This window comes from Gopherus flavomarginatus, chromosome 4 (genome assembly GCF_025201925.1).
Source record: "Gopherus flavomarginatus isolate rGopFla2 chromosome 4, rGopFla2.mat.asm, whole genome shotgun sequence".
NCBI classification, from domain to species: domain Eukaryota; kingdom Metazoa; phylum Chordata; order Testudines; family Testudinidae; genus Gopherus; species Gopherus flavomarginatus.
Window position 1 is genome coordinate 60035250 of NC_066620.1, and position 20048 is coordinate 60055297.

The 20048-nt window shown below is 43.3% G+C and overlaps 1 protein-coding gene across 1 annotated transcript in view; it reads left to right on the plus strand.

Annotated features, from left to right (window-relative positions):
* ALK (ALK receptor tyrosine kinase) overlaps positions 1-20048 on the plus strand; it is a 637574-nt gene that overhangs the window by 511140 nt on the left and 106386 nt on the right. Inside the window, exons 10-11 of the mRNA XM_050948434.1 lie at positions 14378-14472; positions 15560-15703. Of these exons, the coding sequence (XP_050804391.1) occupies positions 14378-14472; positions 15560-15703 (239 nt within the window). The remainder of the gene's footprint in view (positions 1-14377; positions 14473-15559; positions 15704-20048) is intronic.

Consider the following 20048-nt stretch of genomic DNA (forward strand, 5'->3'; position numbering starts at 1 on the left):
GGCGCCTGTTGCTATAATAGGCTCAGCTAAACTCCCAGATCCAAACTCTCCTACTGTTTGGGGAAATTATTATCTGAATCCATACTTTCTGGCTCAGGCCAAAGAAATCAACCAAAGAAAATGAATTCAGCTTGGCCATAGATCGCCTCTCTCATCTCTAACTCTAAGTATTTGAGCTGCCACCTTCGTCTCCTTTGGTTGTGGTTTAAGTTTAAATAAAGCCAGGTTTCAGAGTACCAGCCATGTTAGTCTGTATCCACAAAAAGAACAGGAGTACTTGTGGCATCTTAGAGACTAACACATGTATTTGAGCATAAGCTTTCGTGGACTACAGCCCACTTCTTTGGATGCATAGAATGGAACATATATTGAGGAGATATATATACACATACAGAAAGCATGAAAAGGTGGGAGTTGTCCTACCAGCTCTGAGAGGCCAATTAAGTAAGAGAAAAAAACTTTTGAAGTGATAATCAAGATAGCCCAGTACAGACAGTTTGATAAGAAGTGTGAGAATACTTACAAAGGGAGATAGATTCGATGTTTGTAATGGCTCAGCCATTCCCAGTCCCTATTCAAGCCTAAATTGATTGTATCTAGTTTGCATATCAATTCCAGCTCAGCAGTTTCTCATTGGAGTCTGTTTTTAAAGCTTTTCTGTTGCAAAATTGCCACCCGCAGGTCTGTCATTGAATGACCAGATAGGTTAAAGTGTTCTCCTACTGGTTTTTGAGTGTTATGATTCCTGATGTCAGATTTGTGTCCATTAATTCTTTTGCATAGAGACTGTCTGGTTTGGCCAATGTACATGGCAGAGGGGCATTGCTGGCACATGATGGCATATATCACGTTGGTAGATGTGCAGGTGAATGAGCCCCTGATGGTATGGCTGATGTGATTAGGTCCTATGATGATGTCACTTGAATAGATATGTGGACAGAGTTGGCATCAGGCTTTGTTGCAAAGATAGGTTCCTGGGTTAGTGTTTTTGTTCAGTGATATGTGGTTGCTGATGAGTATTTGCTTCAAGTTGGTGGGGTGTCTGTAAGCGAGGACAGGTCTGTCTCCCAAGATCTGTGAGAGTGAGAGATCATCTTTCAGGATAGATTGTAGATCTTTGATGATGTGCTGGAGAGGTTTTAGTTGGGGGCTGAAGGTGACAGCTAGTGGTGTACTGTTATTTTCTTTGTTGGGCCTGTCTTGTAGAAGGTGACTTCTGGGTACTCATCTGGCTCTGTCAATCTGTTTTTTCACTTCAGCAGGTGGGTATTGTAGTTTTAAGAATGCTTGATAGAGATCTTGTAGGTGCTTGTCTCTGTCTAAGTGATTGGAGCAAATGCGGTTGTATCTTAGAGCTTGGCTGTAGACAATGGATCGTGTGGTGTGTCCTGGATGGACGCTGGAGGCATGTAGGTAAGTATAGCAGTCAGTAGGTTTCTGGTATAGGGTGGTATTTATGTGACCATCGCTTATTAGCACAGTAGTGTCCAGGAAGTGGACCGCTTGTGTGGATTGATCTAGGCTGAGGTTGATGGTGGGATGGAAATTATTGAAATCATGGTGGAATTCCTCAAGGGCTTCTTTTCCATGGGTCCAGATGATGAAGACATCATCAGTGTAGCGCGAGTAGAGTAGGGGCGTTAGGGGACGAGAGCTAAGGAAGCGTTGCTCTAAGTCAGCCATAAAAATGTTGGCATACTGTGGGGCCATGCAGGTACCCACAGCAGTGCCGCTGACTTGAAGATATATATTGTTCCCAAATGTGAAATAGTTGTGGGTGAGGACAAAGTCACAAAGTTCAGCCACCAGGTTAGCCGTGATATTATCGGGGATACTGTTCCTGGTAGCTTATAGTCCATCTTTGCGTGGAATATTGGTGTAGAGGGCTTCTACAGTCAGCTCAGCTGATGTTGCTCAAAAGGGAGATTTGAATTAGTCTTCCTGTCCACCTAGTGAAACATTTGCCATCTACTTCAGAAAGAAAGCAAATCCCATGGAATATCATCAGATATTCCTGTAGATCAGCTAAGATTAATTTATTTTTAGCCAACACTCCACCACCTGCCATGAATCAGAGGAACCATTTTAAAAATGGCCTTAGGGTTGAACAGGACAAAAGTGGTGACAACAAGGACATCAACACTTGAATGAAACCAAGAAGTTCCTCTTGTTCTCAAGCTAAGATGTTCCAGGACTGAAGCCATTAAAACCACTATCGACCATCATGTTGTTCCTGTAATGGAACTCAGCGTGCAAACATAAAACTATCTGACTAGCATTTGCAATTCATGTGCAGATGCTGCTGAGGCAGGTATAATAAGCAGCAAACTCGTGGCACAATTGTCAGCATTGATTTTTGTTGTTAGATTTTTTAAAATATCATCTGCAGTCTCTGTTCAAAACATCTCTGTTTGTAAGGCACAATGTGAACATTAAATCACTTAAATCCATGTTAATCCACAACCTTTGAGCATGCTTATGGTCTGCCAACAGTCACTGCCTTTAGGACTTAATCCCAATGCCTATTAAAGTCAATGGGAGCCTTACCGTTGAGTTCAATGGACGTTGAATCAGGCTCTGAGTGATTAGATTAGTGACAATGTTCCTGTGCTACATTTTTTTGTACAGAAAGAGGAGAGAAAAGTCATCCATATTTTTTCTCACTAATATGACATCTCCATCTTCAGTTTTGATTAAATTTCTCTTAATTAGCCCATTAAGCTAAACCACTGAAGCTAATGATTGAAATGTTTGTTGACTAATGAACTTGTTTCAGTGGAATTTGAGAGACATCATATTTCTAAATGAATAGTGACATTAAATCAGAGAGAAAAAAGACGAACTATTTGTTGCAGACATGCTGGTCTCGGGACAAAGTTTTCACTGAAGCTCCATTTGTTTTAGAAAAGAAATAAATGAAATTAACATAATCCCACAGTAATAATGGTGGATCTGAAGGTGTTTGTCATTTGCATGTTTTTTTTCCCATTTGGGACTCTATAACAGGGTACACTTACACTCCTTGCATCTGGATCTGGGGGTCATCTCTTGCTTGGTCTAGCACACCTTCTGTAGGACTCACCACCTTCTCTAGAAGTTGCTGTTACCCTTTGGGCTTGATCTCTTATAAAGTCCTGCAGACTCTTTTGCTATTCTGCCTCCAAACAAGGCCTGGCTCTCTCTGTGGTGGGATTGTTGGGAACTTTTCAGAGTCTTCTGCAGCTCTTCTTGCAGTTTCCCAGCCACTGCAGAGGCTTCTCCTGGTCCAGGCTGCAAAACGATCGAGCCAGTTATAGATCCTGGACAAGCTCCTAAATGTGAAAGTGTGGGGTCCCATTCTTGTCTCTTTTCAAGCTACAAACTGCTTGGAGATCACCTTCTGGTCAAACACCACATGGTTTATTTCACTGTGTTTGCCCAGCAACCTGTACAAACTCACGCAACTCTGCATTGACAATACCTTACAATCCTTAGCTCGCCTTTACCCCTCTCTCCCAAGAGATCTGTCCTCTGCTTTTCAAAAGCCTTCCAATTTCTGTCTTTCTCACAAGTACTTCCCTTCCTGTGTCATTTTTATCTTGTGGGTAATGGGCTAATTAGCCTTTGGGCTCTCAGCTCCTCCCAATCCAGCAATTAGGAACAGCTCTTCCTAATCAGGGCTACTCCCAAGCAACTGCTTGTTGTTGCAGTGACCAGAGTACTGTATCGATTACTGTTTCCTAGTTGTCACAGACCCCCTCTGAATTCAGACAAATTCCAGTCTTGTTCATATCTCCTTATGTAGTTAAGAAAATAAGAGTTCTGGGCCTAGAACAGGGGAATAAAAGTTCAGTGTTTCTGTCACTGACAAATAGAGACAAGACTATCAACTTATTGGCCATACAGGAAGTCTGGTGAACACAATGGGACAAATTCTGCCATCTGTTATGTCTGCACAGCCCAAGTTGTAGCAATGATGCTTAGTGTTAACTTCAGTGAATGTAACAAAAGACAGAAATTGGCCTATTCCATTTACCGGATTTCTTATGTGGCCAGCTTAGATGATAGTTCTCTCTCCATAATCAGAACAATTCTGTGCTGGCAGGAGAGACTGATGAGACATGACTATAACAGCCAGCAAAGAGCAGACTTCAAAGGATGAAGAGCTTGGATTCAGCCCAGCCAATCACCTAAAACTCCAGAATTAGTAAGGGTCAGAATTCAAAAGTGCCTAACGAAGGAGATAGGCACCCAGAGGGATTTTCAGTTTACCTCTTTAGGCATCTAAATACCTTTGAAATCTGGCTCTAAGGGCCTATCTGAATATTCTTGAGTCTGCAAAAGTTGCCTTGAAAACTGTCATGAAGAGCCTTTCTTTTACCTCTGTGAAATGAATTGGTGGGTCCACATCACAAAAGTCACCTCTCTAACTGGCATTCATTTGGCAGCCTCAGAAGAAAGGTGAAGGGCCACAGCAACTGAATTCCAGAAAGTCCTCCAGTTTAGTACCAAGGCATGTTGGGGTGCTGTGGAGGAAGATTGTACTGCCATTTCCTAAGTGGTATCTATTCTGTGGACAAACAGAACACCTCACAACTGTCAATATAACGCCTTTCACCTGCATTAAGTTCATGCCAAAATGTTTTTAAACATTTGTGAAAACTGTCCCACACAAACTGCAGGCCATGTTAACACACACATTCTCCTGATAGAAATACATATTGGATAGGTAGCCCAGATATTTCCTGTAGGACTGGGTGAAAAAAGTTCAGTTCTTCTTCGAGTGCTTGCATATGCCCATTACACTGTAGGTGTGTGCATGTCTCAGGCACTGGTGCCAGAGATATTTTTCCTAGTGGTACTTATAGGGGCAGCCCAAACTATTGTCAAACTCCTCATGCTCTGGAGTGAGTGTATAAAGATCAGAACCTTTCCACCCACACCTTCAGTTCCTTCTTACTATCCAGGGTCAGAGCAATTGTGTCCCCTTTGAACAAAAGCTTTTCAGGTCTGTCAGTGACCCTTGCTTGCACTGTCTCAAGTGCTTGGGTGAGGGTCATGTTAGAGATAGGACATTCTATTGTTTTGGTTTTGAGACCAAGAGAAAGAAGCCTAGGGAGGAATGTCTCTGTTACATCCTGATGGAGACCACTCTTAGATGGGCATCGGACCCCACTTGGTCATCCAAGAGAAGTTCTTCCTCCCAAAGTGCTTGCCCAGCTGCAGTAGAGTCTTTACACTGGGGCAGTCTTTTTCAAGTCCCAAGACTTCAGAGCAGTCCCAGCTTCGGAAACACAAGGAGACATCGACATCGGCTTTTTTTAAGTCCAGAGAGCAGGACTCCTCTGCAGAATGTCATGCCAGTACCCACAATGTGTCTTTTGTCTTGCCACTTTCTGGTACCAGTGCATACAGAGAGATCTGAACCATCAACTGCAGTGCCTTCCTTGGGACTGTCAAGACCTCTTTGGCTGCAATGGAGCAATCATTCCTGATCACTGTGGGTCAGCACCCTGTGTCTGAATGACTACGCCAGAGGCTTATACCATGTCCAGGGATTTGTTATGCCTGTCAGTACCACCATCCCCATTCCTTCAGAGTGAAGTCCCTCTTCCAGCACCAGCACAGCTGCCAAGGCCATTGGCACCTGAATGCTTTGTTGTGGGGCCGCCAGCTTCAGGCTTGGTACCGGCTCCTTTCACCTCTTATGGTCCGGTACCAGCTCCTACACAGCACATGTTACCGGCAGCCAGGAAGCCAGATCCAGATCTCGGTCACCAAGGACCCCTCTTAGTACTGTACCATCCTAGGTCTTGGAATACTTAGAGTGTCCGTTGGATAGGCTTTCAGGTATCTCAACGCTGCGAGTCCAGAGCTTCCTCCTGATCCCATTCTCATGTTCCTTGGTTTGGGTTTCAGAAGATTTCAGCCAGGGGTTGTGTTGCTGGGGCCAGACATGCCTGGGTCTTGATACCACGTCAGCCCCCTCCATGGCCCTATTGTATGCCCTAGGGGACATCTCCAGCATCCAGATCTACATCACCCATACAGACAGTACTCAGAGGTGACAGCCTCTACTGAACAGCCTTTGGACTCTCAAGCTCAGGACTTACTTCAACCTACTTTGGAGCTGCAGTCTGCTGTGGTAGCATAGGAACAGCCTGAGAAGCTCTTTCTTTTCCCTTCCCTTTAGATATCTTCCTCATTGCCTGATGAGGCTCTGATACCAGATGACTTCAAGATATATCAGGGGCTCCTCAGGAGAATGGCAGCTTATCTGGGCATTCAAGTGGAGCTAGTGGAGACGAATAGCCACAAACTGATCAACATTTTCCATCCCACTTCAGAAGGAAAAATAGTCCTTACCTATCAATGAGGTTATTATGCAGCCAGCCAAAATACTCTGGAAAACCCCATCCTCCTTTCCCCATGTGGCCAAACATATATTAAACACAAATACCAAGTTCCATCTCAGGGATTTGGATAATTTTATTACATCTAGTGTTCCGTGTTTTCAGTTTTTATTTGTAAAATAATAATAATAATCTAGAAATTTTTCAGTGTTTATTTTCCAAACATTAAAATCAGGATGAAATTGGGTTAAAAATAAAAATAAAAACATTGGGAAAAATCAGGGGAAAAATAAAACCAAAAAAACTTTTATAATATACACATTTTACTATAATATAATTGAAACTTTTTTTATGTACAAAAGTATTTTTTTCTCTCTCAGAAGTGGTAGTTTTTCCAGAAATCCACATAAATTTCTTCACAGTATCCTCACTCATGTTGAGCCTCTTGCTGTCTTGGAGGTAGTCCAAGTTGGAAATTATGTAGTCTGCATCTATAGATCCAGGGGGCACGCTCGAAGCTTGCTGTGCCACTTTGCTGAAGTTGGGAAGTGTGTCTTGATGGCTGTTCCAAAAAGCCAGCACATCCAGTGTCATGGTGTCAGTGTTAGGCATGTTCATGTACGTAGTAAATGTGCCTTTCAGATTTGAAATTTCATCTTTAGTGGCAAATGGTTGAAACCCTCTGGCATAACCGTCATAGTCTATTGCAAAATTCACCTTGAGAAAGGGGTACAACATCTGGATGACATTCCAAAAAGACTCTTTTGCACCAAACACTTCAGGGTTCATACTGCGGATCACAGTCATCTCCCATTGCTTGCTGAGCATTGTGTTGAAGGTTTTGAACACTTTTTGGTTTTCTCATGTTTGGGGTCAGAAAGAGTGCCAGAAACAGCTAGGGTTTCTCGCCATATGTTTCTCTTACAGATTTTGTGCTCAATTCAGCTGAGATTCTGGTTGTCAGGATCCGGTGAACATCTGTACTGGAAATGTGTTGGCAGTGATCAGAGAAAACTACAATGTTTTCTGTGCATCGCACAGTTATTCCAAATTTTCACCAATGAACATTAGCTTGGTGTGCAGAAGCTGGCAGTCATTTTGGTTATTTGCCAGTCTCTTCAGAGTTTCTACTTTAGAACCAATAAACTCAGGATGATTTATGAGATGCATTAGCACAGTCCACATGTTATTTACATGACAGGCAGCGAAGTACAAGCTCATGCACCAATGTGGCACAACAGGGGTAGGTAATTGGCAGTCAGCTCTGTGCTTGTCTCACACTGTGTAAAACAAAACTTTCAACTTGTCTGAGTGCTTGAAAATGGCTCTGAATCCAGTGAGTCAAGATTCCACATCTTTCGTTTCTTCTATAGCAGTAGCTGCTGACTGCGCAACGTTAATCAGATGAGCAGGACAGGTAATATGTGGCAGCTCCAGTTTCTGATTGAGTTTAATCTCCCTTGCAAATTTAGCCATGTAGGAAGCAGAATCTGTGTTAGTTGTGGCCACATTTTCCCAAGTTAGCTGGTACCATCTCAAACATATCTATTATTGCACTGACGAAACCAGTATCTGCAGAGGAGATGAATGTCACATTAGCACAAAACAATGCGGGTTTATTCTCTTTGAAATCAAAAAGCAAAAATAAAAGGCCAAGAATCAGCAGTCCAAAGCATCAAGAGACTCATTAAAAATCTGACTAAACATCATATTTCCATCAAGTATCAGAGGGGTAGCCGTGTTAGTCTGGATCTGTAAAAGCAGCAAAGAATCCTGTGGTACCTTATAGACTAACAGACATTTTGGAGCATGAGCTTTCGTGGGTGAATACCCACTTCGTCAGATGCAACACATATTTCCATCAATTTCTTCCATCAGTTTAGACACTAGAGCATCATTTTCTTTCAGATATTTACAAATGAGGTTGTCTGCATCAGCAAGGGTTTTTGTTGCTGGACAGTATTGTCGCACAAAGTCACCAGTAGGCCCCTCTGCTATTAACAGTGATTGTCCAGCGAAACAAAGAATATGCACAAATTCATTGACACAGTTTTGCTGTGTCCTCTCTTTCCTTAAAGCCCAGGTGAAACCTCCTGATATTGACTGTTTACCCCAAAGCTCACTTGCTTCTTTAAGCTTCTTGTGTCACTTGCGTTCAACATGCTCCTTTAGTCTGTCAATGCAAGCACTGACCTCAATGCTGCTGTACTTGAAGCACAAGGCATCCTCTTCACTCCATGCTTTACTTTTCTTGAAAATTTCTAAGCACTGATTTTCCTATTCGTATTCAGGCACAGATTTGTGGTTTTGCCCCATGTTTACTTTTTCTATCTGTAACCCCCAAGGAGCTTAGCTAGGTTCCTGGGCTCTGTGTGCTGGCAGTTCAGGGAGAGGCACACTGTCCCAGATAGGAAGGGGAAGCCAAGGGCAGATTCTGAGTCTGCTGAGCAACCAAGAGGGAGAGAGGAGAGGCACCATATAGAACATGAGGGGCCCCTGTTGATTGGGGAAGGATTACAGGCATGCCTGCTTGGGGGAGGGGGCAGAGTCAAATGATTGACAAGGGAAAGCCTGGGAAGAAGAGCTAATCTGACCAATAGGGAGTGAGATACCCTCCCCTGGGAATCCTGGAGGCGGGAGAAGCCATTTTGAGAGTACTCTGGAGCCAGTCACAGAGAGGGCAGAACTAGCTGTGTGGGGATGCAGAACCCAGGCCTGTCCATCCAAACCCATAAGGAGATTGGCACTAACGGAGTTACACATATTTCTCTGGGAAAGATTGATTGTTTCAATTCAGTGCTGCACTAAATGGACTCAAGTGAAATAGGCGCGCAGCCTCTCTTTGTGAGCCAATCATAGCACAATATTAATGTTTGATTTTCCAACCTCCACCTTGTGGGTCTTCTGTGTTTTATACTGTGGAACTGCTTCAATCCTAGCGCTGCAGGACAAAACAGTCGCATAAAGGACTAGTGTTTAACCAAAAAAAGTATCCAAAAAATACCAAATGGATTGATAAATGGGCGTATATCGGTAAAAACTGAACTGCTTTTAATAAAGGAATTGGTAATTCATCAGTGGAAACCGGTAACAACTGAAAATGTGGAACACTATTTACATCCCACCTCTGACTCTTTCTTAGTGGCCATGGTGAATGAGAAGAGCCAGCAGGGCGGGGCTAAGGCTACCTCAGAGACAAAGGTGCCCAAAAGCGTGACTGTTCTGGTAGACAGACTTTTATTCTTCAGCAAATTTACAACTTGACATTGCAATTACCGTCAGTTGTCAAGGCAGGACTTCTGTAGCAAGGTGGCAATATCTCAGTTTGTGAGCAAGTTATCGGAAGGTTCCAGAGAACAATTTTAGTCACTCATCTCGGAGAGCTGCCTCATTTCTCAATCAGGTTTGCAGGTTCTTTGGATGCAGCAGATTCTGCAGCCAAGGCAACAGTGATGGTGGTGACTATGCTCCATTTCTCCTGATTGTAGTCCTCAGGGAATCCTGCGGATGTGGAACAGGCAGCTAAGGACTTCCCCTTTGAGAGATGTGAAGAGTTCTTATCTAAAACAGAGGATGATTTGTACATCTAAAGGACTTAAGCGGTTTTGAAATCCTTGGGCCTCTACACTCTGGCCACAGAGGGCAAAACATTATTCTAGTACCAGCCTAGGGAGCAATATTACCCTTACTGTCAGGTTGACCAATCTAAAAGAAGGCACAGGTTCAAGAGTAGAAAACTGATGCCTTCTACCTCCTCAGTTTCTTTGGGCAACCTGAGGCCTCAAAGCAGCTGATTTGACTCTCGTGTCAAGGACATGCTACTTGACCTGGATCTTACTAGCCCTCCTCCACCTTTCTTGGACAGGGTATGCTATTTCCTACATGTGTGGCAATCCATCACCTTGGAGCACTAATTCTCCACTTCAGGTTATTTCATTGCTTGTGTCTTATAAAACCAGAATCCCAAAGAACTGGAGAATAGACTATATGCAAAAGTGGTGCATTAGCCAGGATGGTATCCTCATAATCTCCCCTTTTCCAGGTATTATCCTTATTTAATATAGAAAAAACTGAAGCACAAGGAGATAAAGGACTTGTCTATGTGATGCAGCAAAGTGCTCTAGAGAGGTGTGATTTACAAAATGCTCTAACCTGTTGTGCTTTAGTTGTCCCTATGTAGGCCCTGCTGGTGCACTAATTAATGCAGACTAGGTACCTTTTAGAGCACAACACATCAAAGTGCTTTCCAAATCACACCCCTTTAGAACACTTTACCACGCCATTTAAACCAGCTCTAAGTGACTTTCCCGAGGACACATAGTGAGTCAATGACGCAGCCTGTAATATAACCCAAGTCTCCAGCCACTCAGTCCTGTGCCTTAAATGCTAAATGTGTTGTGCCAAGTATTAAGTGAGGGGAAGCTGAGCCATTTGGGATGCCTAATGTCACTGTGTTCATTTGTACACCAGTAGCTAGAATACTTTGATTATTTTATTCAAAGCATATTGGGGTTTCAGCTTTGGATGGGTGGGTAGAGAGAGGCCTGTGTGTGCGTTCATCGCTGTGGACTGCAAAAGTAAAAAATGTTGTGCAAGGCTTTCCTCAGATTTACCCCCATGCTCATATTAATTAGGACTCAGGTGATTGACTAAAAACTCTAGAGCTTCTGGCAGTACCAGGTTGTTGCAGCACATAGATGGGGAGGGAAAGAACTATGCTTCTGTGATTTTTTCTAAGGAGTTATTTAGATCAAGCTGTTGCTTTCTAAGTGATAAAGGTAGTTCAGTTCAGAAAACATGTTTATGTTTTGACATCTCATTGAGTTTCCTCTAATTGTTAGCAATGTTTCTCCTTCAGAATATATGCAATTCTTAGTGTCAATCAGCCTCTTTTAAACAGCTGTTGCTTCTGTCTTTCAGAGCATTCTAAAAATCATTCTATTTTTGACATGTTTTCTAGTTCATATTGCGCATTTCATGCTGAGGGGAGAAACTCCAGTATCACAACATTACAGTTTTCTATTTGCAGAAATAAAGCATAAAGGGATAAATAAACTCTGATCAGGGCATTTGCATGGAGATAAGGGGACAGATTTTTCTACCCTGTTTCGCTCCTTTTATGCCACTCAGGTGGTGCAAAGAGACCACCAGCAACTTTGCTGCTTGTGGATTCCTGGTTGTGCCAGATCCTTTGTTCTGTCCTTGTGGTCCCTAGCACAGGAAGGATGACATTGGTGGAGACTGGAAGTATGTGGAGTGGGCTTCACTCCAGCTATCCCCAGCTTGACAAATAGTCTGGGTATGTCTACACAGCAATTAAAAACCCACAGCTGGCCCATGTCAGATGACTCAGGCTCACAGAACTTGAGCTAAGGGGCTGTTTAACTGCAGTGTTGAGGTTTGGGCTCAGGCTGGAGCCTGGGCTCTAGTACCCTGCAAGGTGGGAGAGTCTCAGAGCTCGGGCTGCAGCCCAAGCTGGAATATCTACACTGCAATTAAATAGCCCTTTAGCCTAAGCCCTATGAGCCAGAGTCAGTTGGCTCAGGCCAGCGGTGGGTGTCTAATTGCATCATACATATACCCTGGGACCCATAGACAGGGTAAACCAGCCCTATGACTGTGCTATCCTGGGCTGGAGATAAGGCAGAGAATCAGGAAGCAGCAGAGAATTTGGCTCAAGTTCTTTCCTGTTTTTAAGATTTCATATTCTCTTGCTCCTCAGTCCTCACCTGAAGGTGTCATTTTTTGTGGCCTTGATACGACTTTTGAGACCAACATCTTGTCCCAGCATCACGGTTGGTTACTATTAGAAATTATTCTTGTGTCCTAGGAAAGGATTATGACTCCAGACTGCAAAGAAGCAGCAGTAACGGATGAAATTGCACAGCTTAGACTCTAAGAGTCAGTTTAAGCCCATGAGTACCCTCTATCATTACATTGACTATATATTGTAGAACTGGAAATATTTATTGTAAATTAATATTTTTGCTGTATCAATTGCCTTGAAAAATAATTGAAAATGAATTTGCCATGATATTTCTTCCTAGCTCCCCTTTGAAGACCAGCTGGGAGCATGAAAGTGATTTAATGCAAATGTACGCTCAGTCTCTTTTGCACTAAAGTAAACAGTTCTACAGTTCCCATAGTCTGCAAATGGCAAATCCTTCTGTCATTTGTCTTGCAAGATCTGAGTTAGAGATTCTGAATTTCCTTTTGTTATGAATCGGTGGTAAATGTATACTCCAGTGCAGAGGGCAGCAGATTGATGGTAAAATTTTCAACAGCACCTTAGTGACTTAAGGCCACGTCCAGACTAGGGTATTAAAATCGATTTTAGATACGCAACTTCAGCTACTTGAATAACGTAGCTGAAGTCGAATGTCTAAAATCAAGGTACTTACCCGTCTGGACGGCGCGGCATCGATGTCCACGGCTCTCCGTGTCGATTCCGGAACTCCGTTCGGGTTGATGGAGTTCCGGAATCGATGTAAGCGCGCTCGGGGATCGATACATCATGTCCAGACTAGACGCCATATATCGATCCCCGAGCAATCGATTTTAACCCGCCGATGCCGCGGGTTAGTCTGGACGTGGGCTCAGGCTTCTAAAGGGTAGATCCGCAAAGGGATTTAGGTGCTTACCTGCTTCTTTAGGTGCCCAAATCCAAAATTTAGTTCCTCAAAACCTCTGCTCAGTTACCACCTAACTTTATAGGTGTCTAAATTCCCTAGGCATCTAAGTTTCTCCAGGTAAAGTCTCCTAGGTGCTTAAAATTCTGCTGCTAGGCATGTGCAAAACTGCCTGAGTCTTGACACCCAGCGCCTAACGCATGTGTAAGCCCCGGCATGTTCCTCAAAGTAGGCATCCTCCTGCCTATCGTACATGTGGGGCCCAGTCCAGAAGGTTTTCTCAGAAATCCCCTACTGGATGGGGGCTCCTACAAAACACAGTTAGAGGGGGCAGTGGTGGGGGTTCTCCCTTTTTACCGAAAAGCCCTGTGGCTAGAGCACTCATCCAGGTTTAGAAACAATGATTTTTTTTTCAGTGAATAGTTAAGTGGCTGAAAAATGCCTTTCTTGGGAAACCAAAACTGTTTGTGAATTTGGGTCAGATACAACAAATGTGATTGGGCCAGAGAGAGAATGGAATTCATTGTATATAAGCCCAGCGGTTAGGGTTACTGCCCTGGGAGGTGAGAGACCTGGGTTTAAATCCCTACTGCACATCTGGCAGAGGGTTTGAACTTCATCTCCCTTGGTTTCTTTGAAAGGCAGGCCTGACCTGGCTTAGGCACCTATCTCCAGGAAAGGGTTCACAGCTGTGAATCCCGAATGGAGGGATGAGCCTCCCTCCAGCTTGAAGTTAGACATCTAACTGCTTCTGAAGGGTAGGAGTTATACCACACTCCTCTCCTCAGCATTCCCTATTGACTAGCATGAGCAGCTCCCTGCTCCGCATGCTGGCTTTTGTGAATCCCTTTCTTGGGCACCTAACTCCCCACATGTATTGAATAGGGAGCCTGGGCGCACAACTCAGTGCTGTGAATCTCGCTAGGCAGTAGGACCCTTAAACATTAGGCAGTTCAATGCTGATCCTCATTCATCATAGTGAATCCAGCCCAAAGTGCCTAAGTCGCTTTTGAAAAGGGAACCTATGCTCTGAAGTCACTCAGTTGCTTTTGAAAATTTTACACTGAGTATCAAGAAAATTGGTTTCTTTTCATGATTCTGCCCAGAACTTGCTGTTTGAGCTTGGACAAGACACTTATTCTCCTTGTGCCTCAGTTTTGCCTTCTGTAACAAAAGTATAAGCATACCTAGATAGATACAGAGGGGAGTATTTCTACAGTCCCCATCAGCATAGTACTCAATTGACATTTGCAAGACAGGATTCAGTATTCTTTCTCCATTACTATAAGATTGAAGGATTGTATGTCAAAGAAGATGTTTTATCTTTTCTAAAACTTATCCTTTTATTTTTGGTAAGTCTCAAGTCGCATCTCCTTAACATAACTAGATCCCTTTTCTTTTCTCCCATCTGTACAGGTTTTGGCTTCAGATCATCACTTCATGGGAAGAAGAATCCGATGCCATTATTGCTTTTGACAATGTGTCTCTTAGCCTGGACTGTTATCTAACAAGTAAGTGTGCCTCTCATTAGCCTTTTATTTGTGATTGGGGAAGAGGTACAGTTGTATTATAAATCTTCCCAGAAATATCAGGGTAAATCCTTGAAATTGTACCTGTGTGCAGATGGAGACTCTTTCACTATGTTTTATCAATTTCTTTGAGCTCTGACTTTACATTTGAATGGCTAATGAGACATATGGTTCAGGAGTGTCCACTACAGATCCAGATGGTGGCATCACCTGTCTACACAATATGGCTCAAAAGCCAATTTGTGGTTCCAAAACATTCCTCCTTAGTTGGTTTGTTATCTGTGACAAATAAATGAATAGAAATTGGATGCTGCCTGGGAAAAGAGGTAAACCTAGGTATTCTGTGATTGACACTAATTTTGTAAGACCATCAAGTGAAGTGTTCTTGTTGGAATAGGGCAGTTTCATTTTTGTGAGTCAAGATAGGTCTGAATCAAAACCCAGGATCTAAACTGTCCTCCAAACTTCAAAGAAAGTTTGGATCTAGACCCAAACTTCATGGCTGGCCCAATATCTATAGCTTGCTCAGTCAAAACACCAGGTTACAGAATATCTCTATGCTCTGGGGAAGTTCAGATTTGGATTCAGCATTTATGGCTGGCCCATCTTTAGCCTCATATGTGGCTAATTATTTAATATGTAAGTGTGTTAAATTATCCCAGTATCTTCCTGCACCTAGAACAGGAACTGATGTGAAGATGAGATAGCCAGATTTTAAATAGCAAATAAATATTGTTACTCTCTCTACTGTTTTAGTACCTGATCTTGGTGAGGCCCACTCTGTTAGATTGTCCCCCTTTCAGTTCTCTATTTCAGCTTATTAGCTTCATTTGCTTTCCTTTTTTGTTCAGCATGCTTTCCTCCCACCTCCTTTTCCCCGTTGTTTGTTTTAACTCCCACGGCAGCAATAAACTGCCCTTCTGCCCTCCTTTTAATATTGTTTTGCCCTGTGGCTGGCAGACTCTTGCCCCAGGTAGAGTGGCCACTCGCTGTAACTTACCTCCATTTGCTGAGACACACACTGTCTGAGTGCAGTCATAAACCAGACTGTGGCTTTTTTGTGTTCTAGTCAATGGAGAGAAGACATCTCGAGATGCAGCTCCGGATTCGAGCAATCTGTTCATCAAAGGAGACAGCCAGAAAAGGATCAGATTGGAACAAAAGATTCTGGAGAGCCTCCAACTCAGCACTGTTCCCATCTCTGGTCCTGCAGGTAGGGAATTTCTTTAGCTGAGAATCATTTCAGGGCATTCATCTTTCACAGAAGTGCAGATTTCAGTTAAACACAATGGAATCCAGTATAGTTTATTATCAAAGAAAACATAGAAAGCCTTTCATAAGCCTCTGGCAAATCTAACAGATCAGAGGAAATCAAGCATCATTAGGTTGTTAATTACAACTAATTTGGTTTGTGAGCTGCAAAAGAAAGGAATATGGATGAGGGGAGATTCTTCTCAAAGTAGAGTAATGGTCACTTTCAGACTGTAAATTTGTCTAGCCTCTTGATTGTTTGGGGAAAAAAGTCATACTCAAAGCAAAATATACAGCGAAGTCCACATCACTAGTCCAATCCATCCTGGTCTAGTCATACATGTCCGTAGCTAATGTATCTTTGCATCAGCTAGTGCCCCTTCCTCTCTTTTTGGCATTAGATTAAAATAATAGTGAGAGATTTTTAAAGATATCATCTCAGGCTAGTTTTAAGATGCAGCAGTTAACATAAGAACGGCCGTACTGGGTCAGACCAAAGGTCCATCTAGCCCAGCACCCTGTCTACCAACAGCAGCCAATGCCATGTGCCCGAGGGGGACTGAACAAAACAGGCAATGATCAAGTGATCTCTCTCCCACCATCCATCTCCTCCCTCTGACAAACAGAGGCTAGGGACACCCTTCCTTACTCATTCTGGCTAATATCCACTAACGGACTTAACCTCCATGAATTTATCCCGTTCTCTTTTAAACCCTGTTATAGTGCTAGCCTTCACAACCTTCTCAGGCAAGGAGTTCCGCAAGCTGACTGTGTGCTGTGTGAAGAAGAACTTCCTTTTATTTGTTTTAAACCTGCTGCCCATTACTTTCATTTGGTGGCCCCTAGTTCTTGTATTATGCGAACAAGTAAATAATTTTTCCATATTTTTTTTCTCTACGTCACTCATGATTTTATATACGTCTATCATGTCTCCCCTTAGCCTCCTCTTTTCCAAGCTAAAAAGTCCTAGCCTCTTTAATCTCTCCTCATATGGGACCCGTTCCAAACCCCTAAACATTTTAGTTGCCCTTTTCTGAACCTTTTCTAATGCCTGTATATATTTTTTGCAATGAGGAGACCACATCTGTACGCAGTATTCAAGATGTGGGCATACCATGGATTTGTATAAGGGCAATAAGATATTCTCCGTCTTATTTTCTATCCCCTTTTTAATGAATCCTAACATCCTGTTTGCTTTTTTAACCACCACTGCACACTGCATCGACCTCTTCAGAGAACTATCCACAATGACTCCAAGATCTTTTTCCTGATTAGTTGTAGCTAAATTAGCCCCCATCATATTGTATGTATAGTTGGGGGGTTATTTCTTCCAATGTGCATTACTTTACATTTATCCACATTAAATTTCATTTGCCATTTTGTTGTCCAGTCACTTAGTTTTGTGAGATCTTTTTGAAGTTCTTAGCTATCTTGAGCAGTTTAGTATCATCTGCAAACTTTGCCACCTCACTGTTTTCCCCTTTCTCCAGATCATTTATAAATAAGTTGAATAGGATTGGTCCTAGGACTGACTCTTGAGGGACACTACTTGTTACCCCTCTCCATTCTTTGAATTTACCATTTATTCCTACCCTTTGTTCCCTGTCTTTTAACCAGTTCTCAATCCATGAAAGGACCTTCCCTCTTATCCCATGACAGCTTAATTTACGTAAGAGCCTTTGGTGAGGGACCTTGTCAAAGGCTTTCTGGAAATCTAAGTACACAATGTGCACTGGATCCCCTTTGTCCACATGTTTGTTGACCCCTTCAAAGAATTCTAATAGATTAGCAAGACACGATTTCCCTTTACAAAAACCATGTTGACTTTTGCCCAACAATTTATGTTCTTCTATGTGTCTGACAATTTTATTCTTTACTATTGTTTCAACTAATTTGCCCAGTACTGACATTAGACTCACCGATCTGTAATTGTCAGGATCACCTCTAGAGCCCTTTTTAAATATTGGCATTACATTAGCTATCTTCCAGTCATTGGGTACAGAAGCCGATTTAATGGACAGGTTACAAACCATATTTAATAGTTCCGCAACTTCACATCTGAGTTCTTTCAGAACTCTTGGGTGAATGCCATCTGGTCCCAGTGACTTGTTACTGTTAAGTTTATCAATTAATTCCAAAATCTCCTCTAGTGACACCTCAATTTGTGACAGTTCCTCCGATTTGTCACTGTAGCGGGGCAGACTGCCCCACTCCCTGTGAGAGTGGGCTGTGGCAGGCCAGGGCGCCTGCGCAGATGGGGAGCCAATCAGGGCCCAGTTTGGAGACAGCCAAACAGGGCCACGCTCAAATATATATAAAGGCTGCCCACAGCAGGAGCAGTCAGTCTGTCCCAGGCCTTCGACAGGGGAAGGTCAGTCTCCAAGGGAGGAGACTAGCACCGTGGACAGTGCAGTGCTGGCCTGGCTCGGGGAGGCTAGGGAGCTTGAGCCTGTAACCTGCCAGGCTGCAGGCCCTGAAGGGAAGGGCCTAGCGGATGCAGGGGGCCGTAGGGGAAGCGGCCCAGGGAAACAGACAGATGAGGGGAGAGAAGGAGGACAGCGAGGCTGACGCCAGAGGGTCCCTGGGCCGGGACCCAGAGTAGAGGGCGGGCCTGGGTCCCCCACTTCCTCCTTGCAGTACATCCAGCCATTGGCCATAGGGAGCGGCCATTATAGACTACGCCCGATCCCTGACAAGAGGGATTAGACTTTGGGGTGTGTGGTTGCATATGGTGGCTGGAATGTCGGACTGCTGATCATCGACCCCCGGAAGGGGGTCCAGATGGACTAAGGGGGCACTGCCGGAGGGCAGTGGCCTCGAAGAGGACGCCACTGAGCAGGGAGCAACGCAGGTCCAGCGACAGCAGCGGAGAGCAGAGGGCAGAACAACAGACAGGACACCACCAGGAGGGGGCGCTCCACTGGAATCGAGCTAATTCCCGAAATCACCAACAGGAGGCTCCGCGGGTGGTGAGTCCCAACCCGTTTACAATCACCTACAAAAGCCGGCTCAGGTTTGGGAATCTCCCTAACATCCTCAGCCGTGAAGACTGAAGCAAAGAATCCATTTAGTTTCTCCGCAATGACTTTATCATCTTTAAGCGCTCCTTTTGTATCTCAATCGTCCAGGGGCCCCACTGGTTGTTTAGCAGGCTTCCTGCTTCTAATGTACTTAAAAAACATTTTTTTATTACCTTTTGAGTTTTTAGCTAGCCGTTCTTCAAACTCCTCTTTGGCTTTTCTTATTACATTTTTACACTTAATTAGGCAGAGTTTATGTTCCTTTCTATTTACCTCACTAAGATTTGACTTCCGCTTTTTAAAAGATGACTTTTTATCTCTCACTGCTTCTTTTACATGGTTGTTAAGCCACAGTGGCTCTTTTTTAGTTCTTTTACTGTGTTGTTTAATTTGAGGTATACATTTAAGTTGGGCCTCTATTATGGTGTCTTTGAAAAGCATCCATGCAGCTTGCAAGGATTTCACTTTAGTCACTCATTGTACCTTTTAATTTCTGTTTAACTAACCCCCTCATTTTTGCATAGTTCCCCTTTCTGAAATTAAATGCCACAGTGTTGGGCTGTTGAGGGGTTCTTCGCACCACAGGGATGTTAAATGTTGTTATATTATGGTCGCTATTTCCAAGCGGTCCTGTTATAGTTACCTCTTGGACCAGCTCCTGCGCTCCACTCAGGACTAAATTGAGAGTTGCCTCCCCCTTGTGGGTTCCTGTATCAGTTGCTGTCATGGCTGGTTAGCCCTGTTGCTAAGGTTGTTGCTATGTTGGGTCCAAATTCTTGTCATCAACTTGGCTGTGTTGTGTGGGGGAGAAAAATGTACAATGAATGGGAAACATATCTTCCTCATGAGTCACTGTAAATAAAATTGCACAGGCAATCTTACTTCTGCCATTTCCTAACTTTTTGAGTTCTTGATTTTGCAACCATAATAATATTCTTTTACAGTATATTTTTCTATGTAATTTGCTAGATTTTTAAAAAAAAACAAAACTGAAAAAAATTAATTCTTTCATGTGGCATCACACTGAGATGTGGGTGGGCCATCAGTAGGACTTGAACCTTTAAATCCACCGCACTGACCTCTGTCACTTGAGCTAATGAAGTACTGATAGTGATAGCAGATTGTCAATCTCTTTGTGGACCCGCACCAGAGGGCGATGACATGCACTTTGCCAGTGGAGTTCTCAGATATTTGCTGATAGCAGGGGCATGGTGAGTCTCAGGAATCTCTGGCTCAATTTTAGATTCTGGAACGGAGTGTAGTCTTCTGCTAATTTCTCTTGCCTTG